We start from the raw sequence: 27,281 nt of genomic DNA on the forward strand, positions 1-27,281 counted from the left end.
GAAAGTTTGAATGCTGTTTGCTGAGTGCAGAAGAAAAGAAAGGAAGAGAAAGAAGCATCAGGGGGCATGTTTACTTGTGTGTACATGTGCATATACTTTGAGTAGCAAAGTCTCTCTTCCCACCCTTCTTTCTCACAGGTATGTGTACCACAGCTCCAAGTGGATGGTAGCCGGCAACGCTGACTCTCCAGTGCCTCCAAGGGTTTATATTCACCCCGACTCACTGGCATCTGGAGACACCTGGATGCGGCAAGTGGTCAGTTTTGATAAACTCAAACTGACTAACAATGAGCTAGATGACCAAGGCCATGTAAGTCAGAAACAAGTATGTTCCACTTGTCTTTCACTGTAGTCCCATCACACTCAGCTCTCAACACTACCTACTAGGGTGCAATAATAATTCATCTAATGCCCACAGTACCCTTCCATTGCCAAGCACCATAGCTTTTATGATTATTCTTCTGCCTGCTTAAACATCTGTTCTCTGCTTTTTTCCCCATTCATATGGATGTTTTTTTCTACAAATTGGGACAGAACTCCACCAGCATTGGGTGAAAGTGTGTCACTGCCCCAAATAATTTTTGTAAAGGATTTTTCATGTTTCTGGGCTGGTTTGTGAAAATTGCACAAAGGGTTTATTTTGTTTTTGTGTTTGGCTTTTTAAACCAAGTATAGTATTTTGTACAAAACAAATTTTGGGTACCAAATACAATGCTTTGTATGAATCCAACTTTTTGTGTGTGCACAAATAATGTTAGATTTTTCATTGCTACTGCTGATGATGTAAATAGGTGTTGGGCTTTTTGTTTTGGGGGGAATGAAAAGTCTCATGGCAGCTGCATATTTTTACTGTGGTGTCTTGATGTGTCTTTCTCATAGTACATGAAAAATTGTGAGCATTCGTTTTCCTTAGCTAGGACAAACTTGCTCCACTATAAAGATAGCAATTTCTGCTTTTGTCTACATCTCCACTCTCCTGAAGCATGTTGCTTCACTTTCCTGCATGGCAGAGCCAGTCTTCTTATCCAGGCAACAGCATCCCCTCCAGAATTTGCTGTCTGTTTCTACATCTCCACTATGCATCTGACTGCTGACCAATAGTGTTTTTATGGCTTGGTACCTTCTGTCTATTCCAGCCAGCAGAGATCCACTTGACTTAGGGTTGCAATATTCCAGTTCTTCATATCCAGGAATCTAATTTACATATTATGCAAATTATTATACAGTGCACCCTTGCTATCCATGGATCCGTTCCAGACCCCTTCCCCACAGATAGCAAAAAGCCTGGGACCTTAAGTCCCTTTCTTTTCAATGGGCGCGTACTCCTGTTTGCACCACCACGTGTGTGTGTGCCCATTGAAAAAGCCGAGGCTTGCCTCCACGTAAGCTCAGAATGTGGCTGGCAAGCCCGCAGTTGGTGTGGGTGCACTGTAATTATGAATATTATTAATTTGCATTCTGATTATGCAAATTCAACACATTAATCATTGCAATTTTTTTACCATTATGCTTCAGCTCCAGTATCAGTACCAAGCAAAGAGCTCATTTTCCTTCTTCTTTTCCCCCAGCTGGTGGGAAGAGAGAGAATCTTTTAAGCAGTCTCAGCTAGTAAAAGCACTCCCTTTACTCTCTTGAGGCTGTTTGGAAGTAAAGTTCCACCATTCTATGTAGCCCCAGGCTCAAGGCCCCAACACAATTGCCACACAACACAAGGCCATCTCTTCTTTCCTCCTTTCCTTTCCCACCATATGGGGAAAGCAGGGAGGAAATGGAAGAATGAGGTGGCAACGCGCAGTAGTAACTGGAGCCTGCAGGCCAGGCTGAGGCTCCCACCATTGCCAGCCTTCTTGTAGGATTTCATGGTTCATTGCCACTGCCACATTTTAACCTATCCCTTGGCCTGCGACAAAGGAGAAATCTGGGATTTACTGCTTCAGCTGGCCCAGCTGGCTGGGACATCTTTAGTTCCTTAAATCTGGGATTTTCCAGGACAAATGGCAACCCTAATTTGACTGCAATGCATCCTTTCACAGTGGCCTGGATACACCCACATAACCCTCTAGAAAACCTTCCCCTATGGAACTCCTATTAAAAGGCAGCCTTCATTGTGACCCAACACACTTCAATTTAGCCTTTTTCTTCTTGTGGTTTGTAACAGGGAGGCAGTCAGAACATCTTTTTATACTTCTCCATGTTGTGCTGGTCACCTATATTCCTAACCAGACTCCTTTAACCATTTTATAAACTTTGACTTGAATTTGCACGCTTTGATTCCTGACTCACATGAGTCACTCTCTGAGTTTGGACACGTTCAACTGAAGCTCTAGGAATCTTGCCTGGAGAGCTTAGAGTCAGCTTTGCCTTTTTAAAAAAGCTGACTGATTCATTCTTGTAAGTGGAGTAGTCTGTAGTGGCCTGCCTTAATTTTTAATTTTTATTGCTTTAAGAAAGAAATTGTGAAGTGTGTGTGTCAATTATGTTTTTGTTTTTTTTACACAACAGTTAGTGAGATGCCTGATCTAGATTGGAAGGATGCGAATCTTTTGCGTTTCTGTTACAGCCCTGATCCTTTTGGCCTTTGTGCTGGTAATTTAAATTGCTAAAATATGTTTCGATAGGTCACTGTTTGGCAACATAAACTGCAGGAATGGAACCCTGATCTAGATCAGTTGAATTGGGGAGAGGAGATGACTATGCCATGTCCTGTCATGCATAGGACATATGGCACTCATCTGGTTTAGGTTCCTTATAGTTCCTCTGACATAAAAACACCATCACTAGTGGACCCTGTGTCAGTGTGGGCAGCTGTCAAGAACTGCCCTTCCCTTCACAGTTCAATGAACCACCCATCTATATTTCAAACTGTAAGAACTTTATTCCAGTAACTGTAGGTGTTAGTAGGAAGACAGTTCCACAACCCCTTATTCACCTTCCTTTGCCTAAAAGTTTGCAAGCTTGGCTATGATTTCCCAATAAAGCAATACATATCCATGTAAAATCTTAGAATCATAGAATCATAGAATCATAGAATCGTAGAGTTGGAAGAGACCACTAGGGCCATCCAGTCCAACCCCCTGCCATGCAGGAAATCCAAATCAAAGCATCCCTGACAGATGGCCATCCAGCCTCTGTTTAAAGACCTCCAAGGAAGGAGACTCTATCACCTTCCGAGGAAGTGCATTCCACTGCCGAACAGCCCTTACTGTCAGGAAGTTCCTCCTAATGTTCAGGTGGAATCTCTTTTCCTGTAGCTTGCATCCATTGTTCCGGGTCCTGTTCTCTGGAGCAGCAGAAAACAAGCTTGCTCCCTCCTCAATATGACATCCTTTCAAATATTTAAACAGGGCTATCATATCACCTCTTAACCTTCTTTTCTCCAGGCTAAACATCCCCAGCTCCCTAAGTCGTTCCTCATAGGGCATGGTCTCCAGACCCTTCACCATTTTTGTCGCCCTCCTTTGGACACGCTCCAGTTTCTCAATGTCCTCAGTCTACTTACTCAGTCTAATCTCTCAGCCCCCTCAAACACTATCTGTTCCACTCTCTACATCTTTTCTTTTGTGAAAACCTCATCCAACACACATCTGTGCATTTCTGTACCAAGCAATTATCATAATTGTAAGCCACCTTTAAAGTTCTTTCCCAACACTACACTTCTCATAATTCTCTATGTCCATAATACACACACATTACACAGGTTTAAACTGATACCGCTTATATGACTACATTAATAACCAATTACCCAGACATACACATAACTCATGACAGATTTGACCAGATGCTGTCAGCAGCAGAGAAAAACATGAGAAATGGAAAAAATCAAGATGCCAGGCTTGAATTAAGTGAAGGCTCCAGCACCAGAGGAAAGAGGGACAAAGTGGGGAGAAAGAGGATGCCCCCACTCACATATTTGTGTGAAATCAGACTGGAGTAGCAAGGCAAACAGAAATCAATTTAAAGAAAAACTAAAAAGCATAATACATCCCCATCATTTTTAGTGGAGCTTAAAACCAGGGAAATATGTACAGTGTGGCAGTCCCCTAGATAAAGAAATAAAACCTTTATTCACAGTTGTTTTCTCCTATTTCCTCTTTTTAAATGTATCTGTATCCCTTCTTCGTAAAAAAACAACAACAATGCAGTTTAATATACCATGAGATTTGGGACTGATGATAAGATGGAGATGACTTCTTTGGGAGTTAAAGTAAGCAACAGAAAAAGGGAGCAAAGTAGAAGATGCATTTGTCACATATTTTGCAGAGGTGCACCCCAAGTTGTGAAAGATGTCTGTTTGTCATACTTCATTATTTTTCGTTTGTACATAGCTTGCATTTAAGGTGCTTTGTTTTGTGATTAGTCATTAGAAGGTAAACACTAGCTTAATTTGCCAGTCTGATTGCTAAGTCGTTTCTGAGTAATTCCTGTTGTAAAAGAGAAAATGGTTTAAACTGCATGTCGTATGCATTCTTCTTAACATTTAGGTTGATTCAAACTTGATCTCTGTCTTTGTTTGCCTGCTTGTGTTTTTGGCTGGCTGGTGTTGGAGCCATGGTCAACTCTTTCGGTTAACATGTCTCTGTTGGCCCAGTTATTTTGTCCTTGTCTGATTCCTAACATCTACCAAGTGTGCTCTTTCCATGCTCTTTCTCTCTGTATTTTACAAACATATAGTTTGTGTTCCTTATTTTATTTACAAAAAGAGCAACTTTAAAGAGGAACTGTGCAAAATTATGCATTTCCTCAACTCCAGAAAGGTGGAGAAAATGTCCAAATGGTGGGGAGAACCAGATAATCTTTCAGTCTGATAACTTTGTATTTTCTGGAATGGCTTTTGGGAATAAATTTGTAGCAGACGTGCTTGTAGGAGTCCATATTCTCTTTGGGTTTACAAAATATAGCTAGCCGCTGTGGATCATGCTTAGGTTCATAAAACAGAGCTGATATCATCACAACTTTCCCATCTGAGAAATGGAACGTCTCTGACTTTTACATTGTCAGATGGGCTCTGCCCTGTCTATGGTAGCCACTGACTTTACCCACCTGTGGCTCTAGGTATGCCATTGTATGTTCCACCAACCACCACTGGTTATAATCCCCAGTATTTTAACATTATTGGTGTCATTTCATCAGTACCCATCTTGTTTTTGAATAGTGCAGTTCAAATAATTCTCTTTCTTCTGCTTTTTTAAAAAGATAATCCTGCATTCAATGCACAAGTATCAACCTCGTGTCCACGTTATCCGCAAGGACTTTAGCAGTGACCTGGCCCCCACAAAGCCAGTTCCCACTGGAGATGGAGTGAAAACCTTCAGCTTTCCAGAGACCGTCTTCACCACAGTCACTGCTTATCAAAATCAACAGGTAGTGAGAAAGATAACTTGGAAACGACATGCTACATACTCTCTAGATTTTGGTTGTCTGTACAAAAGCATTAATTTGTGAAAATGAACTTAACTGCATGCTTTTCGTTTTTTATTTCTCAAGCTACAAAAATGGCAATCATTTACTGAAACCAATAGACAACAGATTTCAGTCCAACAAAAGGAAACGTGTCACAATCTGCTGGTGAGAACATGGGAGTATTTCATCTCATGTTCTTCTCACCATCACCACCTTTTTTGCCTGTAGATGCTGTTGCTGTCTCCAGATGGAGGCGCTTTAGAGAAGAGGGGTTAGTGGGTGAGTTGATGCCACCCTAATTGGTGCCAGTTAGATACACTTCCTCTATCTCCAGTAAATGTGACAAATGGCTAGACGGGGGGAACAAGCTTCTGAGCTCACTAGTTCACTGCTTTAAACCAGGCTGCATCCACACCACAGAAATAATCCAGTTTGACACCACTTTAACTGCAGTGGCTGCAAGTTATGGAATTCTGGGATTTGTGGTTTGTTGGGAGTGGGAGATGGAGGAAATGCATCGAACTGGCACTTCAGTTGAAATTTACTCTCTTGTAACTTCAAACCATTAGATCTGATCCTACTAAGTGGCATCACTAGCGGGTGCAGGGAGTGTGGGCTGCACAGGTGATATCCCAGAGGGGTGTGTGCATCCCGTGGAGTGGTACACCCAGTTAAACACACCAACAGTTGCCTAAAGTGGAAAATGTGGCAGTGCTGTACAAGATTTTATGAGAAGGTCAACCTTATTCAGATATCTTAGGCCTGTTACAGACTGCCAAAATAAAGCTGCTTCGGGTCTCTTTGGAGGTATGCTATTTAAATGATGCCTGCATCCTAAGAATTCGGAAGCTGCACCAAAAGCTACACTCCAGTGCTTAGGAATGGAGTGTGGCTTTGGTGCAACCTCCAGACTTTTAGGACCCATGCATCATTTAAATAGCATACCTCCAAAGAGACCCGAAGTAGCTTTATTTTGGCAGTCTGTAACAGGCCTTAGTTTTGTTGTTTTGTGCCTCCACATCATTTTTGGTGACACTAAGGCAAACCTATCATAGGTTTTCTTGACAAGTTTCTTCAGAGGGGATTTGCCATTGCCATCTTCTGAGGCTGAGAAAGTGTGACTTGCCCAAGGTCACCCAGTGAGATTTTATGCTTGAGCAGGAAATCGAACCCTGATCTTCAGAGTCGTAATCCAACACTCAAACCACTGTGCCACACACACACTCTCTCAGATATCCTAGACTGAGACTATTCTTGATTACAGTGTACCCATGTCATATGCGGCTTTTAGCATATGCGGGGAGGAAGGGGCAAATGGGGTGTGTGCCCATGGCACATGCGTGCTGCTGTACCACAGTGTGCATGAGCCCCATTGATTTAAATGGGCTCAAGCATAGGAGTTATTTGTTTTACACGGGGGAGTCCAGAATGGATCCTCTGCTTAAACAAAGAGTGCACTGTATCTAGTATTATCCACATTGGATAATACTTTTTACTACCAATAAGATAATGATAATGATGATGAGTTATATATATTCTAGATTTCTTCAGTTGGCATGACCATGTCAGAATTTCCAGCACCTGAGAACTGTTTATTAAAAAAAATTATTAGGGTAAATATTCATATTTTATTAACGTTTGGCAAACTGTCAAATGTTTGGCATTTGACAAATGAAGGGGCTGGATGAAGCACCAGTATAAAAAAGACAATTATGGACTAATAAAAACTATACCAGATGTTACAGAATAAAATTTATCACAATAGAATTTAAAACCAATTTGCATTCCATTGCAGATCACAAGGCTAAAAATTGACCGGAATCCATTTGCAAAAGGATTCAGGGATTCTGGAAGAAACAGGTAAGATCTTAATCTCCTCTTCCTTGTTTAGATGAACTCATCTATGCTACTTCATTGTATCATTGCTTTCCAGCAAGACCGATGTAGAACATGTACAAACTTAGAGGTTGTGCATCTAACACCTAGGTGCAACAAATACATTCACTTACAGTTTGCCCTCCATATCCACAGAGCTTTTATCCACTGATTCAAGCATCCATGGCTTCAAAATATTAAATATATTTATAAATTGTGAAAAGCAAACGTTGATTTTGCCATTTTATATGAGGGACACCATTTTATTATCCATCGCATTTAATGGGATTTGAGCATCCATGGAGTTGTTATCCACAGAGGGTCCTGCAACCTAACCTCAGGGGTTGCCAAGGGCCAGTGGCATCACTAGGTGGGTGAGGGAAATGAGGACTGCACCAAGTGACACCCTACAATGCTGTGAGACCACCGCTCCTCAAATACCTAATTTTGGCAGAAATGGGCTATGGCATTCATCTGCTTCCCTTTAAAATGCTTTAAGAGATGGTGGGAGTGGGGTAAATCTCAGTGGGAAGAGAAAGGAGAGGCCCCAGAATTGTTTAAAATTCAAATTTCAAAATTTTAAATTTGATTTTTTTAAAAAAATTGATTTTTTAAATTCTTTTTAATATTTTTTTTAAAAAACATCACTTTTTAACCAAATCTTCACTATGCATATGTAAATAATTTAGGTTGTGCATATGATATTGTAATTTGAAGGTAAATTTTTAATCTTGCTAGTTGTTTATGCCACAACTATTAGCATTACACCCACTGCTACATGGGAATTACGATTTACAAGTAACATTACTGCAAAAAAAAAAAATTGCTAAGGATTTTGTATGGTATGAAATGGGAGGAGGTCAATGAGGAGGTGTGACACCATGAGTTACCGCACTGGGTGACATCAACCTTAGGGATGCCACTGCCAAGGGCCCACTGTATTTGTTTTCAAAACGTATACTGTACCTATCACTGATTCTCATGGTGGCTTATGAGAAACTAGTAATACAACGACAACAACATCTCAAAACACAGCATCATTCGCCAGCAATCCTTATCCATTGGTGGCCTATTGCACTGCTGCCTTCAGATCTGTCTTGATCTTGTCTGTTCCGCACGGGCGTAAAGTACGTCCCCAGGATGTACTAGGGCTAGGAAAGGGCGTGGAGACGTACAAAATGGCGGTGCCCGTTCTACATGGGTGCCGCCATCTTGACATCACGGACGCCTAGTGTCCACACATCACGTGGCGCTAATGATGTCGCGAGTGTGCCATTGGCACCTTGCGGCGTCATTAGTGCGCCGCAACAAGAAGTGCCATGTGTAGGCTTCTTTTTTGTGGTGTGGAGGAGCCTCGCGGTTTGGCTGCTGAGGCTCCTCCGCTCAGCAAATGAAGGCACAGGCAGACCGCCCGTTCTGTAATGCGCCGAAGTAAAGAAAACTAAAAAACAAGGGTCTCAGGACTGATGTTGTAATTTCAATTGTTTTACTTTCTCCTGGAAGAAAGAGTAAGGCAGTTGTTTGTACTGATGTGGTAACCATATATTTAGTGCTTTTTGTGGAGATGGCTATATGATGAGCATGGTCTGTGACCATGTGCTGAGGTGGCTGAAAAAAGACTTCTTCTTCTTCTTCTTTTGCAAGGTCTGTCTGGTGCAATTGGACCTTTTCCTCCCAAAGGCTGGAAGTTATGGAAACTTGTGGCTCATTAACACTGAGAAAGGCAGGAAATTGCTGCAGCACTGAGGCTATGAAGAACTCAGGGCAGTTTTCTGCTGAAGTTGAAGGGAACTAAAATCTTTAAGGAATTACACATCAAAGAGAGCTACTTGGGGGCTTAAGGAAGAAAAGCCACAGGAAGGAATTAGAGCACGTTGAGTAGGAAGGTTTGGGTCCTCTTAATGATGTTTCTGCCATGATTTTATGGTAGGGCTCAGTCAACAATTTGCTGAAACTCTCAGAGGCATCCCTTAAAGAAATCACACACCATGTGCGCTTGTATGGGTAGGTTAAAGTAAAAGGCATTTGTAAGACAGACTAAAATGGTGCTGAAGTGATTGTCTTTGGTATTGTTATTTCCTCACCTGGAAAATCCTACAAATGATAGATTTGGTGACCACAAACAAAGAATTCTCATCAAATTACAGTTCCCAGGTTTAATGGGACACCATGATTATTCAGCTGGAATGAAAATGACATATCACAAGTAGTACAGCATCATTTGGAAAGTAATTTTCAAGAGCAATAAATATGATGAGGCCATCCATAGAGTTTCAAGATTCTACTCTAGGAACCAGAACATCATTTTACAAGTTTTACGGCTGTTTCTTAAAAGTAATTTCCCAAGCTCTGATGGTAGTGCTTGTAAATTGTATCAAAGTGCCAGTGTGGTGTAGTAATTTGAACATTGGCCTATGACTCTCGAGGCCAGGGTTGAAATCTCCACTCAGCCATGGAAACCCACTGGGTGACCTTGGGCAAGTCATGCTCTCTTAGCCTCAGAGGTTCTCTGATCTTGCCAAGAAACCCCATGATAGGGTTGTCTTAGGGTTACCACAAGTCAGAACCTGGTTGAAGGTGCACAGCAACAACACATACTCCCTCAGGTTTCTGCTCCCACTTCCTCCTCTCCTCTTTTGTCTGTGACAACTTCAGTATCATGGCTGACAATTTACAGAATAAGAATTTTGAGATTATCTTCAATCCACTAATTAATTCTTTTATTAGTATTGTATGTTTTATTCTAGACAGAAACACATGTGCACATTTGCATGCTTGCACACACATTTGGAAATAACTACAAGAAATCATTGCATTATCAAGCACTAGGACTGTAACCTGACCCACATGAGGTCTCATTCTCCTTGAACTTTCAGGTTCATCATCTGGGCATAACCCTGGATTTAACCTTGAACCCAAAGGACCAGGTTTTGATAGTGGCTAAGAATGTCTTTGTACAGTGAGGCTAGTGGTCCACTGCCCATGTTACTGAAGCTCTCTGATTTGCTTGCTGACTTTGCAAAGGGCTCTGAAACTGCAATCAAATTTAGGGGTTGTTACTGAGAGTATGTGGTTCCCTTTTTCCTACAGCTTCAGTAGTCTGTTTCCAGGCACAATTCTAACTATTTATTATTACTTTTGCAGCCCTATATGATGATGATGTTGTTGTTATTGGTAACTGCCCTTGAGTCAACCTTGATTCATGTCCTCTACTGCTCTGCTCAGGGTCTGCAGGCTCAGGCCCATGACCTCTCTTATTGAGTCTAGCCATCTGCATTGTGTTCTTCCTCTCTTTCTGCTACCTTCTACCTTTCCTAGCATTATTGTCTTTTCTAATGAGTTCTGCCTTCTCATTATGTGGCCAAAGTACAACAGACTCAATTTAATCATCTTGTCTTACAGGGAGATTTCAGGCCTGATATGTCCAAGGAACCATTTGTTTGTCTGTTTGGCTGTCCACAGTATCCTCAGCACTCTCCTCCAGCACCATATATTCAATGAATTGATTTTCTTCCTATCTACTTTCTTCACTGTTCAGCTCTTGCATCCATACATGGTGATATGATTTGAAGGTTAAGAGGTGATATGATAGCCCAGTATAATATATTTGAAGGGCTGTCATATTGAAGATGGAGCAAGCTTGTTTTCTGCTGGTCCAGAGAATAGGAGACAAAGCAATGGATGCAAATTATAGGAGAAGAAATTCTACCTCAACATTAGGAAGAACTTCCTGACAGTAAGAACTGTTCGAATGTGGAATATGCTGCTCCCTCAGGGTGTGGTACAGTCTCTTTTTTTGGAGGCTGTTTTTAAATGGAGACTGGATGGCCATCTGTCAGGGATGCTTTGATTGTGTGTTCCTGCATGGAGGAGAGGGTTCGACTGGATGACCTTTGAGATCTCTTCCGATTCTATGATGTGCCCCATCATACAATAGATTGGACTATTCTGAATTAACTTCTCAGTTGTATATTTTTACTCTTTAGGATCTTGTCTAGTTCTTTCATGGCTGCACTTCCCATTCCTCATCACCTTCTGATGTCTTGACAGTAACCCCTGTTCTGATCAATGATTGATTCAAGGTATGGGGAATCATTAACTATTCCAGTTTCCTCATCCTCTGTATTGAATTCTTGTATCTGCTCTATCTGTTTTCTTAAAATCAGTTAACAGACCTGCCTTGGCACTTTCCTGTTTGATTTTCTTTAGTAATTGTTTAAAGTTGTTGATGTTTTCTGCTAGTATTATGGTGTCATCTGCATATAATAGATTGTTGATATTCCTTCTTCCAATCATCACTACTCCTTACTCCATGTCTAGACCAGCTCTGTCTATTATATTTTCTGCAGGCAAGTTGAATAAGTAGGGTGATAGAATGCAGCCTTGCCTGATCACTTTGTCAATTGGGAATCATTCTGTTTCTCCATATTCTCTTCTGATGATATGCAATGGTACCCCCCATTTCTTTAAAACCATTCCATAGTTTTTCATAATCTATACAGACAAAGGCTTTGCTGTAGTCAATGAAACACATGCAGATATTCCTTTGGAATTCTCTGGTTCTCCCCATTATCCATCATAAGTGGATTTCTCGCTCCATATATCGTAAGAGCCTCTGCTGCAAAATTTTAAGCATGGCTTTGCTTACATGGGAGATTAATGTTACGGTCCTGTAGTTGCTGCGCTCTTTTGTGTTTCCTTTTTTAGGAATGGGAATGTATATTGATTGTTTCTAATCTGTGGGCCATTGTTTTGTTTTCCATATTTGTTGACAGATTTTAGTTAGAACTGAAATTTATTGTCTCAGTACATTGTAGCAGATCTAATGGTATATCATGTGATCCCGGTGATTTATTCTTCCCATTTGCTTGAGCAATTTTGTTGCTTGGACTTACTTCGCTTTCAAGAATCCCAGGTTCATCTTCATATGGCTCTACTTCCCATGTGTCATTTATCCTCTCTTCTCTTTGATATAACTCTTCTGTGTATTGCTTCAAACTTTTTTATTTCATCTAGGTTGTGAATTATATTCTTCTGATCAAATAGCCTTTAGGGCTGAAGAGCGGGGTATAAATGCCATAATAAATAATAAAATAGCATCACCATTCTTGGTTTAAATTTCTCTGATTTCCTGGATCATGTGGAAGAGGTCTCTTGTTCTCTCTTTTTTGTTGTTTTGTTTCTATTTTTCTGAATTGGTTATTATAAGAATTATCTTTATCCTTGTGTACTAGTCACTGAGCAATTGCATTCAATGTCCTGCTTCTGTTCCTGTCACTTTTCCTTTTGCTTCTTTTCTTTTTATTACAGCTTGCAGTGTTTTGTCTGTCATCCAAAGTTTCTTCTCTTTTTTTACTACAGCTATCTTTCTGCATTCCTCGTTGACTATATCCCTGACCATAGTTCTTCCGGATGTCTGTCAGCTAGACGTAATAGTGCAAATCTGCTTTTTCTTTAAATTCTTCTGGGATGTTCTTCAAATCATATTTTGGCATTATTTTGTGTTCTTCTTCAGCTTTATGCTAAATTTTGATATTAGTAGTTCATGGTCTGTGCTGCAGTCTGCACCTGGTCTCGTGTTTGCTGCAAGTATAGAGCTTACCTATGTTCTGTTTCCCATTATAATAAATAAAATTATGTAGTGTATCTGATTTTTGCATTGACTGTCAGGTGATGTCCATGTGTGCAATCTTCTGTCTGGTTGTATGAAGAAATTGTTTGCAATGAATAGATTGTTGGCCTTGTGAAACTCTTATCAGTCACTTTCCTGCTTTGTTTCTTGATCCTAGTCCAAACCTTCCTACTATGTTTGATGTTGCTCTGCTTCCTGATTTTGCATTCTTATGGACTATGTTTGGCAAGAAATCCTGTTTTGGTGTATTATCAGTTTCTACTTGGACTCCTTCATAAAATCTCTGTATTTCTTCTTCTTCCACCTCAAGTTGTTTGCACATAGACTTCAATTACAGTGACACTGATTGGCTTCCCCTGCAGTCTTATTGACATGACATTGTGCATCTTTGCATTATATCCTTTGACTGATCATGCTGCATCTTTCCTCACTATTATTGCCACCCCGTTTCCTCTTGTGATTTCTTTACCTGAGTACTACACTGTCTAGTTAACTGATTCAAAATGTCCCATTCCTCTTCATTTTAGCTCAGTCTCCCCTTGTATTGCCATGTTTATAAGTTTCATTTCCTTCTTAACTGTGTCTAGCTTCCCTTGACTCATACTTTTCACATTCCATGTTCCTATAACATGTGTATAGCTTTTTTGAACATGTCTGATGCCTGGTTTCCCTTCTGCTTGAATTCTGTTGTGCCTTTATCACTGTCTTTATTTGTGATTCCCTTCTACTCTGCCCTTTTAGCACTTTGCATGTGTTTTGTCTCTACCTCTTGTGTCATTGTGGATTGTTCCATCACAGGGTTTTATAATGTGAGAGACTCTTGCAAGGGGGTTCACCATTGCCTCCCTATGCACACAGTACTAACTTGTGTTAGTTGTGGTGTCACTGCTGTTGTCTCTAAAAGGATCTCCACCAGTGTCACCCTCCGCTACCACTGTGCCCAGTAGTTGTCTATTTTTATATCAACATTCATCCCCCTCTGTACTGTCTCCTTCTGTTCCAACTCACCTCAAGTTCTCTGAACCTTCTAAGCCCCTCTCTCCCACTGATCAATCCCCCTCTATTTTTTCTGCTGCCATGGTTGCCTCTTCCTTCTTGCTCCATTGTCACATCTCTTTCAGCCTTCTGCTGATTATAGTTGGATGGCAACAATGACGTTGGTGGGCCAGGCCAGCCCCTCGCTCTGCCCTCTTGCCCTCCTGGCAGTGAGGCAGCTGCAGGGGCAATAGCAGGCCAGGCTAGCCCCTCACTTTGGCCCTCACTCTCCTAAATGATAGGACCAGGCTATTCTAACGAACATATTCTTCCATAAATGCTCATCTGTGTTTTAAGATTTTATTGAGAAAGAGGATGTCTTTCTCTTAGTCCTTTTCTTAGTTCCAGTACATGTACATGCACATGTAGAACAGTGCACATGAAATGGATCTGGGGTGAAGCAGACAGGCAGCAATGAGTGGCCTCCGGCTGCAATCACACCAGGACCACAGAGACTGCACGGTCTGTTTCCAAATCTGATCGCTGCCTCGGTCCCAAACCGGACCACCGCCAAGAGCTGGATTATTCCAGCTCCTTTTTGATCCGGTCCAAAGGACCAGATTGCAGTGTTGGAGCAGCTTCTGGCAATTTAGGGGGCATGCATCATTTGAACGCCATTTGAGTGCATCCCACTGTCAAACAGCTCTTACTGTCAGGAGGTTTCTCCTAATACTGAGGTGGAATCTCTTTTCCTGGAGCTTGCATCCATTGTTCCGGGTCCTAGTCTCTGGAGCAGCAGAAAGCAAGCTTGTTCCCTCTTCAGTATGACATCCCTTCAAATATTTAAACAGGGCTATCACATCACCTCTTAACCTTCTTTTCTCCAGGCTAAACATCCCCAGCTCCCTATGTCATTCCTCATAGGGCATGGTTTCCAGACCCTTCACCATTTTAGTCGCCCTCCTTTGGACACACTCCAGTTTCTCAATGTCCCTTTTGAATTGTGGTGCCCAGAATTGGACACAGTATTCCAGGTGGGGCCTGACCAGAGCAGAATAGAGTGGCACTATTACTTCTGCATTGGCCTTTTTAGCTGCCGCATCGCACTGTTGACTCGTGTTCAACTTATGTTCTACTTGGACTCCCAGATCCCTTTCACATGTAGTCTCGTTCAGTCAGGTGTCCCCCATCTTATATCTGTGCATTTTGTTTTCCTGCCCTAAGTGCAGTACCTTATATTTCTTTGTATTGAATTTCATTTTGTTAGCTTTGTTAGCTTTGGCCCAGCTTTCTAGTCTATTCAGGTCATTTTACATTTTGATCCTGTCCTCTGGGGTATTAGCTACTCTTCCTAATTTGGTGTTATCTGCAAATTTGATAGGTGTCCCCCCAATTCTGTCATCCAAGTCATTGATAAAGCACTGGCCCCAGGACAGAGCCCTGTGGGATCCCACTGGTCACTTCTCTCCAGGATGAAAAGGAGCCATTGTTGAGCACCCTTTGGGTTTGGCCTGTCAACCAATTACAAATCCATGTAACAGTTCCCTTGTCTAGCCCACATTTTACCAGCTTGTTTGCAAGAATGTCATGGCGAACCTTGTCAAAAGCCTTACTGAAATTGAGAAAGAGAAGAGAAAAGTTTCTCATCATGTATCTCTTATTAATATTTTCTCTTCCTAAAACATTTTATTTGTTTTTTTTTAAATTAACACCAAAAGGTGATGTTAAATGGAGAGCCAGATGGGTTATAAGGGAGAATAGTCCACTTCTTCTGATTTAAACTTCCCTATAAATTGTTTTTTTTTCCTTAGCAGACAGAAATGTGAACTGGGTTATTCATAGGGAAAAAAATTACTGTTGCTTCCTAAGCTCTTGTATTTTCTTACAACACAAATTCTCTTCATTTAAAATTTTCCTAGGAATAACATTGACTAGCTCACTATGAAAGGATCCATTTTTGTTGTCCTCTTTTACTAAGCCTTTTCTTTTAAATATTTGTTTTTCCTTTTTGTGCTAGGGTTAATGAGGCCTTTTCTCTGTCATTGTTTCGCCGAGTAGAAAATTGCAATTTAAAGCCTGGTTTTTGTCCATTATAAACCTACGGTTTTTATGTGGTCATAAATTCCACCAAATAGCTCCTCCAAGCCCTGCTCAACCCTATAAAACCCAGCTCAATTAATTAGTGCCTCGGGAACACCTTTATAAATGGATGACCCCACAAACGGCCCGTTGGATGATGCCTGTGCTGGACTTGAAGCCGAGGGACAAATGGCCCCTCTTCTGAATTAAATCCAGACAAGCTTGGGTGTTATCTCTTTGAATATTTGGCTTCTGAACAAATGAATGGTTAAAAGCTAATGAGGGTCCAGTGTGAATGAGAGAGAGGCAATATTCAGTGAGTAATCGACAGCCTCAGAGCATGGGAAAGAATTGTAAATGCCGTCCTGCAATGTGCACTGAAAATGTGGCACATGGATTTCCATGCACGCCTCTCACCGTTTGTGGGTAACAGCAAGCAAAGTCTAGCCAGATTCCCTTGACTCAAACTTTTTGCACAAACTGTTTGTTGTGGTGTTTTGTTATATGTGAGTACAGAAATTAACCCAAAGTCCAGAAAAAATAAGGCAAGATATTTCTGAAGTTATAATGTTTCTCCAGCTTGCTTTAAAATATGGCTTAAAAGTGGGTTCCACATACTTCCTTTTTAATGACAGGGATGCTCCAAACGTCTTCTCCGGCTCCCATCCCATCCCTGTGCTCTGCCTCACTGTCTCAGCTTCAGCTCTTCTCCTCCAAGTTCCATCTAGCTAGGGCTGAGCCCGTGTGGCCTAGTGGTCTGAGTGACTCTGGAGAGCAGGGTTTGAATCTCAGCTCAGCCATGAAACCCACTGGAGGACCTTGGGCAAGTCACAGTCTCTCCGTCTCAGAGGATGGCAAAGACAAATATTCTCTGAACAAATCTTGCCAAGAAAACCTCATGATAAGTTTACCTTAGATTTGCCATAAGCCAAAAAGTAAAAAAAAAGATCACAGCAAGGCACACAGCAACAACAACCTGCAGTTCCTCATACGCTGCAACTTAGGCTCTTTTGGCACCAAAGCTCTCTGAGAAAGAAGGCTAAATATCTCACAAAACTACAAATCCCAGGCTTCCATAGCAGTTAAAATGGCATCAAACTGCATTATTTCTGCAGTGAGGATGCAGCCTTATAAGAATGCTTCATAAATAAAACATAAAATATTTCTCTAGCTGTACATTTTTGTATAAAGTCTAGCTCCCTATACTCCATTTATTTATTCATTCATTCATTTATTTATTTATTTATTTAATACTGGTCAATGACCAAAATAAAGATAGATAGATTGATTGATTGACCTACCAAGAGAAAGGTGGGATATAAACTATAATAATTATAATTAGAACATCTTTTACAAAAACCTCCAATAAAAATAATGATAATAAGTAAGCATTCTTCAGCATCAAGAAGAGTTAGTGCATTTCCTAATGCATAGTCAAACTGAGTCCTTATTTATTTGTTTATATTTTGCTAAAGATGCTTCTACCTGAGAGGGGTTAATATCTGTCTTTGTTCCTTTAACTTTTCTACAACAATAAGAATAATTTACATCTCCACCATGTTGAGTATCTTGTTTACTTCAAGTGGTAATGATGCCAATTAAATCCATTCATTTCCAGGCTGTGACACAACCAAATGGTGTCAAAGGGTGTGTGTGACTGTAGGGACTGTAGATATTATAACATCATCATTCATCCAGACTTTAAAAAAAACACATGGCTGTCAAACAAATGAAATCAGAAATTTATAAATTGCTAGGGCAAGGCTTCTTAGATTGAAGTCCTACAACTGAAAATAAGTCCTACTGTCTTGTATAGGACTGATGCAGTGGATCGTGTTTGTGTAGAACTTATAAAAAGACATTCCTAAGACCAAATAAATTGGGTTTTGAGTTATATGGCAGACAAAACTATATGCTAACAGATAGGAGAGGCCAACCAGATGGACAGTGTGAAATAGCCATTGTTGTTGTTAACCGCCCTCAAGTCAACTTTGACTCATGGTGACCCTGTGGATGAAACATCTCCATACCCTCTTGTCCTCCACTTCTCTGTTTAAATATTGTAGATTCAGGCCCGTGACCTTCCTGGTTGAGTCTAATCATTCGGCATCTTCCTCTCCTTCTACTGCCCTCTTTCCTAGCATTATTGTCTTGTCTAGTGATCCATGCCTTCTCATAATATGGCCAAAGTACGACAGCCTTAGTTTTGTCATATTGGCTTCCAGGGAGATTTCAGGCTTGATCTGTTCAAAGGACCTTTCATTTGTCTTGGGCCATCCATGGTATCCTCAGCACTCATCTTCAACATCTCAAATGGGTTGATTCATTATTGAAATAGATACATGGAACATATTTTTTGTATTTTTGTTTTTTGCATATATTACCTATTCCTACAATGTCATCCTGCTCCCCTCCATTAAGTGAGAGAAAGCAAGTTCAAGTGACCTATTAACGTGGCCAGATTTGAGATTCAGTTTGTCTGGTTCGGCTGGGCTCCCAAATCTTCTGCAACCCTGATGCCTGCAACAGTTATCTAAAGATCTCTTTTTTTCATTCCTCCTCTCCTTGGGCCTTATCCAGCCCCTGTTTTGCTTTCCTGCTTGCCTTACCAGACCAGAGGAGCAGCTTGTCACATGGCTACATCTGCAAGCCATCCATCCATCCAAGAGGAGGGAAGTGGCAGCGTAGAGCAACAACAGCAAGCCCAGACCCAAAGTCTGCTCCAGCAGTTTGAAAGAAGGGGTTCACTTTCTTCCTTGGCTGGTTGGTCCAACATGCTGTCCCTTCAGGTGTGGAGCTATAGTGGTTGCTTCTCCTCCACCTCCAACAAGGCTTAGCCGGAGCCAGGGGCCACCTGCATCTGCCACTGTTGGGCCATAGTGACACTAGCTGTCCTCTGACAGCTGGGTACCCAGGACACACTGGATGGAGGAGGGCTGCTGGTTGAGGCTGCAGCAGAAGTGTCCTGTAATGGGAGCTGGGGCCATGATGGGACAGGTGGGGGAAATAGAAGCAGCAGTAGCAGCAACTTGGGATGAGCTCCACCTGAAGCCATGATCCAGCAAGCTTCCCTGCTCTCCTCCTCCTCATCTTCCTTTCCCTGTTCAGGTAGCGGCAGCTGCTGCAAATGCCCTCCTGGCCTTTCTCTTCCCCTCAAGGACAAAAAGGGTTTGGAAAGGGGGGGGGGGGAATCAGGCCATCTAAGTCTTGTGCTCCCCCCTTGAGCAACTCTCAGGCCCCCCATGGGGGTCTCACCTCACCATTTGAGACCCACCGCCCTACACAAAATCCAGAGTTCTCACCTTAGAGCATCTCTAATGCTAATTCTTGCTAATACCACCTGCTTATTTCTTATAAATTAAACATCACAATCAGTGGAGATTATTGAATGGAGAAATACTCCCGATATAGATGCAGGATTGAAAACTCAAAACTGGGTGTTTTCACACAGGCCGGTGGCTGAGGGAGTACAACCCAGATGCAGCCAGGACCCAGCCACGCTTATTCCATGGCTTTTCAAAAATCGGAGCTTACTGTTTTTGAAATTCTGCTGGACAGCTTTGTGTTCCTGCATGGCCAAAGGGTGTTGGACTGGATGCCCCTTGTGGTCCCTTCCAAGTATGATTCTACTGACTGCATCTGAGGAACTGTCCTACATGGTGTACAATTGGATATTGAACAGGGCAGGTGGCTTTCCAGATATAGCACTGTCACAAATGGATATGCCTGTTAAGTGAGAGAACAGGCAATTGGAAAGGATAAAGTTGTGGTGAGGTCAGCATCAGTGGACCTAATAGAAGCCCTGGGATGGGGGCAGCTGTCAAAGGATGCTGGCTCTGCTAAAGACAGGCTGGGTATATACTTAAGTAAAATCCTGTGGTTTCATGAATTGTTGTTGTTGCATGCTTCCAAGTCGTTTCCAACTTACGGAGACTCTAAGGTGAAGTTATCACAGGGGTTTCTTGACATGTTTCATCAGAGGGGGATTGCCATTGCCATCCCCTGAGACTGAGAGAGTGTGACCTGTCCAAGGTCACCCAGTGGGTTTCCATGGCTGAGCTGGGAATTGAACCCTGGTCTCCAGAATCACAGTCCAATGCTCAAATCGCTATGCCACGCTGGCTTTCTGTTTCATGAATACTATAGCATATTTATCTGTGGAGTTGAGTAAACATGCAGAAAAATGTCTTATTGACTTTTTGAGATGAGTGACACATTTGAAGGCCAGAGAAAAATAATAATTAGATATTGAATCCATAAACCCCCTCCTCCATCACCTCCAAAAGCAGGCTGAACTCAGGCAGAAGGTGGATTATCTTGCATCTATGTTACCATATACATACCATATGCAGCGTGCCAGATGGGAAAGGCTTTTGCAGGCTTGTAGCCCTACCCTAGGAATTGTCTTTCTGGGTTTCAGGTCTGCAACTGGCTCTTTTTGACTTTTCTTGCAGTGCAACTGTGATGGACTGCACTGGCTTCAACAATTATTGAAAGTAAAATGATGTTTTGATACATCATTTGTGGAAAAGCAGCCTCTGTTCTTCCTCCCAGTAGTTTAGCAGCCAACAAACACTGCACCATGACTCCTCCTCTGCTAAATTAGATATTGAAAACAATCTTTTGGTACACACACACACACAATTTATGTAAAACATCTATGCCTCTGGAGTGATTTCGGAAAGTTTACTGAGTGGAGTCATGTATAGGAAATGTTTTGAGCTGCAAGTACTTGTCCTTTGAACCAAAGGACTCCCTTAAGAGGCTCCAGGGACCTCACAGTTCCAGAAACTGAACCCAAACCCATCCTTAAATTCAATGAACCACAAGTAGTCTGACAATAGGAAATAAAGCCAAAGTGAGATAAATGAGAAAGTTAATCAAGCTCTCCCTGTTACTCCATGCTGCTGCTTTTCCCCAACTCTTCTTTAGCTTCACGGTCCATATTTCAGGATGTCAGCCTGAGCCCTGAGTTCAGTTTCCAATCCTGCCACAGGCTTTGGTATGACCTCTGGTATCCAGCTCTCTCTCTCTCTCTTTGCATATGCTGCTTAATTTATTGGTCTGCCTCCCAGGGGTAGCCTGGGTTCAGCTCCATTACATCTGTGGCAGATTCACTTCTGCACAGCTTGGAAAAATCAGCTTTCTGATCAAAGAAGCACTGCAGAATTCATCTCTAAAACTCTTCATCACAAAAGACTGAATGGTTTAGGAGCCAAGAAGAGAATGATCAGGAGGCGGGGGGGGGGGGGGGGATGTGGAAACATCAATTGTACCATTAAATATTTGGGTCATAAAAACTGCAGAGTTTTGCACAACATATGAATTAATAATGGCTGTCAAAATGACTCTCAGGTTGCATTCATTTGTTCAGGGAGATCTACCAGCTCACTGATATTTTGCTCTTTCCTCCCCCACCCTGCTTCATTTTACAGAACTGGGCTGGAGGCCATTATGGAAACCTATGCATTCTGGAGGCCCCCTGTGCGCACCCTCACCTTTGAAGATTTCACCACCATGCAAAAACAGCAAGGTGAGCCATTTTATAATGGGCACCAGGATGGTGGCAATGAAAGAACAGGAGAACTTTATAACAGACATATGGTCACCAGCTGAATTCCTCGTCCTCCTTAGACATTTGACAGCTGGGCAAAGATAGAAAATAGAAGAGTACTATGTAGCTGGTTCATATTGGGCTACCCTCCCCTATGGGAAGGGAAGGAATGTCCTCTATTTTTATTGAATGTTCTACATTTTGCAGTGCCTTGTCCTCCTTTGTGGTTAGGGCATCTGGTTACCCTGGGTGAAGAGGCATCATCTTCCTGAAAATGTAGAGCAGGTCAGAGAAGACCACCAAGATATGGAGTTGATTCAGCATAAGGGGGCTTCATGTGTTCTTATGAGGAAGAACAACTAATAACTTAGTGATAAAAAGATGGCAGCTTAAATTAATCTATTCAGTCAACTTAGTGATGGTTGTTGGTAGTATGAAGAACACAGTCTTTTTTCAGCTGCGTTACTGAGAGTTTTAAATGGCTGGCATGCTGCTTCCTCTCATCTGGTTTCATCTCTCGTTTGCTGACAACAGAGATGATGTTGCTTGTTTGTCTGTTTACTGTTTCTGCCCAGCCTCCCTGCTGGTTTTGGCAGTTTCTTGTCACTTCCAAGGAACAGGGAACACTGTCAGGTGATTCCTGCCCTCAGCAAAGGCCAATTCTGAAATAAATCTTTGCAGTTATTCTTTCTTGGGAAAAGGAACAGAATTTCTACTGCATCCATCCCAGTGTCCCTTGGGGATTTCCATTCTGGCATGCAAACTATGCTCAGTGGTGGTCTTCTGAGTGACCACCAGGCAATCATGGCAAAGAGATGAGGGTCTTCTGGGGGATAATCAAGCAATGAAGCAGGGAAGAATGGTGTGATTTATTGCCTTCTCTTGCTTCTAAGCATGTCTGCATTATAAACCTGTATCAGTTCCATGCCAGCTTAATTGTTATGGTTCCCTGCCCCCATACCAAGAATTGCAGTCTGAGATAGATTTTAAGAATCCTTTGCAAGAGAGACTTTGCTCTTTTCCTAGAAGCACTTGCCATAGAATTTATTTATTTACCTAGAATATTAAATCCTTACTTTCTACCCTCCAGGTTCCCCCAGGACCAGCCACAATCCCAACGAAACCATTAACTCCCCCTCCCCTCTGACACAAGTCAGATTAAAACTATATAAACAGCATAGTCAATTAAAAAACTAAGAGTGACTGAGTGGCTAAACAGACCGGCATGAAACGCCGGCATCGGGGTGGAGTGAGAGCATGGTGAACTCATGCCTGACCAGACAGTGAGCGGTGTCACACCGTTTCTTGGGCACAGCGTTTAGACGTGCTGCACTGAAGTAACACCGAATGGCTGCAGCGGTGGCAACATTTTGCTGCTCTAAAAAGGAGCGGTATTTGCTGCTTCTTTTTGGAGTGGCAAACTGCCGGACTGGGACTGCAGTATGCAATTGCTGCAGTCCCAATCTTGTATTGAAAGGGGCAGCAGGATGCCGCTCTATCAGGGTGGTCTGTTCAGGCCCTAAGACTCCTAATTTATTATTAGGATAAACTAGTGGAAGAATTTGCCAGGGGAAAGGAAATATTATTCTAGTCCAGATGAGAATATAAACAAGGGTCAGAAAAGGAAGAATAGGAATTCTTGAGGGAACCTCACTGCAGATTAGTGGGTTGGTGAGGACACATTGGCTGGCCAGAATGCCATCTTCTGCCTAGTCACCAAGAAGATGGTAGATAAGAAGGTATTCCTGGCACCAGCTCCATCTTCCCTCAGCTTCTAGCTGCTATGAATTCTTGGCATGTTGACATGGAAAAGCAGCCACAAATATGGCAGGATACTAAATAATTCTTCAGCATTTATATCTCATTGTTGCACATATGTAGATGATCCATTCTTTGTGACAGCCAGTTTGCAGAGTTGTTTTTGTCTGGTTCTTTGCAATAACATTTCCTACACAAGGTGTACCACCTGCTGCCCTACTACAGAAAAAAACATTGTGTAATGGGCATATATATGATGGATTCTGTTAAATGGTGCCAATTTATGTTAGGGGTCAGTCACACCTAAGTTTTTTTGCACTGAGAAATTAGCATCTGTGAATCAATTCAAAATCGATTCACCAATCCCACTATGTTTTAAGGCAGCAAATCTCTCTGTGGCATTTAAATCCAATTTGAAGTTCTCATTTACCACCATTCCAGATCAAAATGGAGGCACCTCCATTTCCTGAATGGTGGCTGTGTTATCCGAATCGATCCGATAGCATATTCACACTACAGGAAATCCGGATCATTGCGATTCTTAAATAAACCACTAAGGGATCCTGTACCAAATGCACTGGTTTAAATGGGCATTTCAGTGCCCCCCCCCCACCAAACTGCACCAAGGCAACTCAGTGCCAGTGTGAAAGACCCTGAAATAACCTGGTTCCACACCCCATAGATCTTTGGTCAGCAGAACTCCCATCACAATTAAATCATTGTGGAAACATGGTTCAATGACCATTGCCACTGTACTCTAACAAAGTTTGGTTTCTCATGGTGCATTGGGATGCCTGTCCAGGGAAATATCAGTGAGTATGGAAGTCTTAGCACTGGACCACCATTGCACTTCTGTGTCATATTCTCCTGGTTTACCCAGCATATTCCTGCTGTACATCATGTTCACAGCTGCTCAACATATATAGTTCACATATCCTCAAAAACAACCAGTTTATCAGTGGCTCTGTTCTTTGCTCTTATTTCCCTGTTGTTAAATCTCAGCTACTTTGTGAGTACAGAATCTCTTATGATTTATCATTGCTCTGAAGTGTTGCTGTTCTTCCAAGACTTCCCTTATCCATGATAAGCCTCCCCCACAAAAGCAGTAGGCCGTGAACTTTAGATCATGGTGTCCATGGCCTCCCATGCTTTGACTTTGGAAGGATTCCTTTAATTCCTAGCCCTAAATGCTTATCTCTTTTTCCCATGGGTTGTGTGGTAAATAATGCTTTATGAGAAGAGCAGTCCGATGATTTCTGGCACTTTTTTGTGTGTTCCTTTTTTTAGTGTTCCTAAGTTATGTCTCTGTCTGCTTTGAGATGAACTTTCTGTGGACATCTGGTGCAGCAGGGGACTTTTTGGGCTACACAATTATAGCAATGTGATTCCACTTTAACGGACATTGCTGCATCTTCTGGGATCCTGGAATTTGTAATTTGGTGAGGCACTACAGCCTCTCCAGTAATGAAGCTAAGGAATTATAGCCCCATAATTGTGTAGTGAGAAAGGGCCCTAGGTGTGAGATCAATGTCTCCACTTGGTCCTTTCCTGGGCAGGATCAAAATGAGTATACATTTGCTTCCCTCCCACTTGTTTCCCTCTCACCAGAATCTCTGCAAGATGTTTCAAACACAAAATGACATGGACTTTCTTTAGTCCTAGCACACTGGATTACCATGGTATATTGGGACAATTTTTGTCCCAACTGTTTTTGTATGTTTTTTTATAAAACTTGGGAACATTGTTTAAAACTCTTTAGCTGACGATGGCATAAAAATACCTACTTTGTAGGTTTGATTCTGTGTGAATTCTGCAATGACATGTGACTCCGAAGTATTAGGTTATGTTTGTTAGGATAAATAATGGTTGTGAGAAAGCCAAAAAAGAAAAGGAAAGGGAAAGAAAACCTGAGAGACCAGAACACAGCGTGTCTTGCATCTTGTGTAGTGTGGCACCTACCTACTACCAAATTGTGTAAAATCATCCTGTGCCTTATAGGGTACAACCAGGAAAGGATTAAGCTATGATGGGTCCCTAAATGTTTAGGCCTCATAGCATTACCAAAAAATAAAGAAATCTATATGCCTCTTCTTTGGTGTGGGTGGAGGGGAGAAGTGACTTGGAGGCCTCTCACAATCTGTGGCTGTAAACAGTAATTTGCTTAGTTTATGTGTAAATCTGGCACTGGGTACAAGTGCAACTTACTAAATGAAATATGTGTTTGTGTGAACTAAGCTTCTGGGTGAACACTTTTGTATTTGAGGTTACTGTGGCATTCTGCACACTAAATGAGCGATTAGCCCTTGCATTTATATCTGCACCGATAACCTTCCACCCTGTTGGTTATCAGATAACACGCTCATAGCAACTACAACAACTGCTGACATAGTCAAGTAATCTAAGGAAAGGAAAATATTTCATGTATTTTTAGCTTCTTTAAATGAAGTTTGGCAGCTGAAAAACCAGGAGGCAAGCCAGCACCATGTGACCGTTCAGCTCCCTGCAGACTTCCACCAACTGTTGCTTTGGCTGTTAGTCAAGATGGAATCAACTACATTTTGTCCCCATTTCAGAAGTCACTTGCTAAAATCATACAGTAAATGTGGAATGCTTTACATAAGGCTGCCAGATTGCAGGGCCTGGTGCTACATCTCCAGTATTTTTGGGCCATCTCTAGGCAGGAGGTGAGGGTGCAAATTCTTTAGTTTTTGTGGACTCAGCTCTAGGAAAGAGGAAAGGGCTGTGTGCAAATTTCCAGCTCAGCTAAGATAGCAGCAGCTTGCTGTATTTTGCAACCCATAAAATATATATGGCTACAGTTTGCCAAGACTTTGTGTGTGTGCCTGTGTATGTGTATCTGTGTTCACTTCACTAGTTCATTTGTTTCCTCCCAAACTTAGTTTGTCACCAGGGCTCACCTTCTGCTCTGCCTACATCCTCTGGCTAGAAGCAAGTGGGCTAGATTAAATGTTCATTATAGCTAAATAGGTAAGAAAGAATAATCCCTCTTTTCACCCTGATTGGGAACACCCCCTTGGGCTATGATTTCTCTCTTAATTTTCAAACAGGGAAATGTGTTCTGTCTGTCTGAGTATGCCTCTGTTTCTCTGTGTGTGTGCATTTGAATGACAAGCTGTGGGCAATTGTGACTGGTACTTAGTGCATAATGATTAATGTTGTTACTTGAGGCCCTCCCTGGGTCTCAGGTTTTGGTCTGGCAACCTCAGATCCTGGAATGGTCCCTGAACTGGCAGCAACCTACTTTGTACCTATAGAATATATTATACACATTGTATGAATTTTTGCTAAAGACTTGAATAATGGCTAAGTTCCGAGACTTTTTTTTAGCTGCGTATTCCTTCTTGGTTCAGGAACCAGGTTGAAGGAGTTGGTTCTTGTGATCCTTTCCAGGTCTAAGATTTTATAAATAATGTTTCAGTACTCTTGCTTTGCTTCTTCTTTATTTGATCTATGCATAACATGAAGAACTAATTGCTTAACAGTAATGTATGTCTTCTTTTGCCTAGTGTACACAGTTAGCTCTTGAAGGAGTTTCCTGTAGCTCAGCATCTGAGTATGAAAAGCAAAATGCCTGCATTAAAATCCAATCCAAAGCAATGTTTGCTCACCTGATCTCCAGCTCAAGGTGTTTCACAGCTAAACTGATCATCTCTGGGCTCATTAGCATTTTATGAGCCTTTGACAGACAGGAATACTAATCAATCCTTCCAAATAGCCTGCAAAGTAGGTGTAGCTTCTTACTAAGGCCACTTTCCTTTAGGAAAATCGAAGCCCAGAGAGTCAAAATGGCTTGTGTGCCACAGGACTGCAGCAATTGTGGTTCTCCAGTTGTTGTTGGACTGGAACTCAGGTCAGCTTCAGCCAGCTGGCAAATGGTAAGGCAGCTAGAGTTCAACAACACTCAGAGTACCACAGCTTTCCCAGCACTACTTTACCAAAAGAAAACACAATTCCTTCTTGTGTAGCCTCTGGGGGAACCCATACACA

At 41.9% G+C, this 27,281-nt stretch overlaps 1 protein-coding gene across 1 annotated transcript in view; it reads left to right on the top strand.

Moving 5' to 3' along the window:
• The window catches only part of LOC149323474 (T-box transcription factor TBX15-like), a 115,009-nt gene that overhangs the window by 75,121 nt on the left and 12,607 nt on the right, over positions 1-27,281 (top strand). The window contains exons 4-7 of the mRNA XM_089488979.1: positions 139-310; positions 5,194-5,361; positions 7,196-7,260; positions 21,397-21,494. Of these exons, the coding sequence (XP_089345105.1) occupies positions 139-310; positions 5,194-5,361; positions 7,196-7,260; positions 21,397-21,494 (503 nt within the window). The remainder of the gene's footprint in view (positions 1-138; positions 311-5,193; positions 5,362-7,195; positions 7,261-21,396; positions 21,495-27,281) is intronic.

The sequence above is a fragment of the Sceloporus occidentalis genome, unplaced genomic scaffold, assembly GCF_023333645.1.
Source record: "Sceloporus occidentalis isolate IW3139 unplaced genomic scaffold, rSceOcc1.0.p SCAF_1, whole genome shotgun sequence".
Classification (NCBI taxonomy): domain Eukaryota; kingdom Metazoa; phylum Chordata; class Lepidosauria; order Squamata; family Phrynosomatidae; genus Sceloporus; species Sceloporus occidentalis.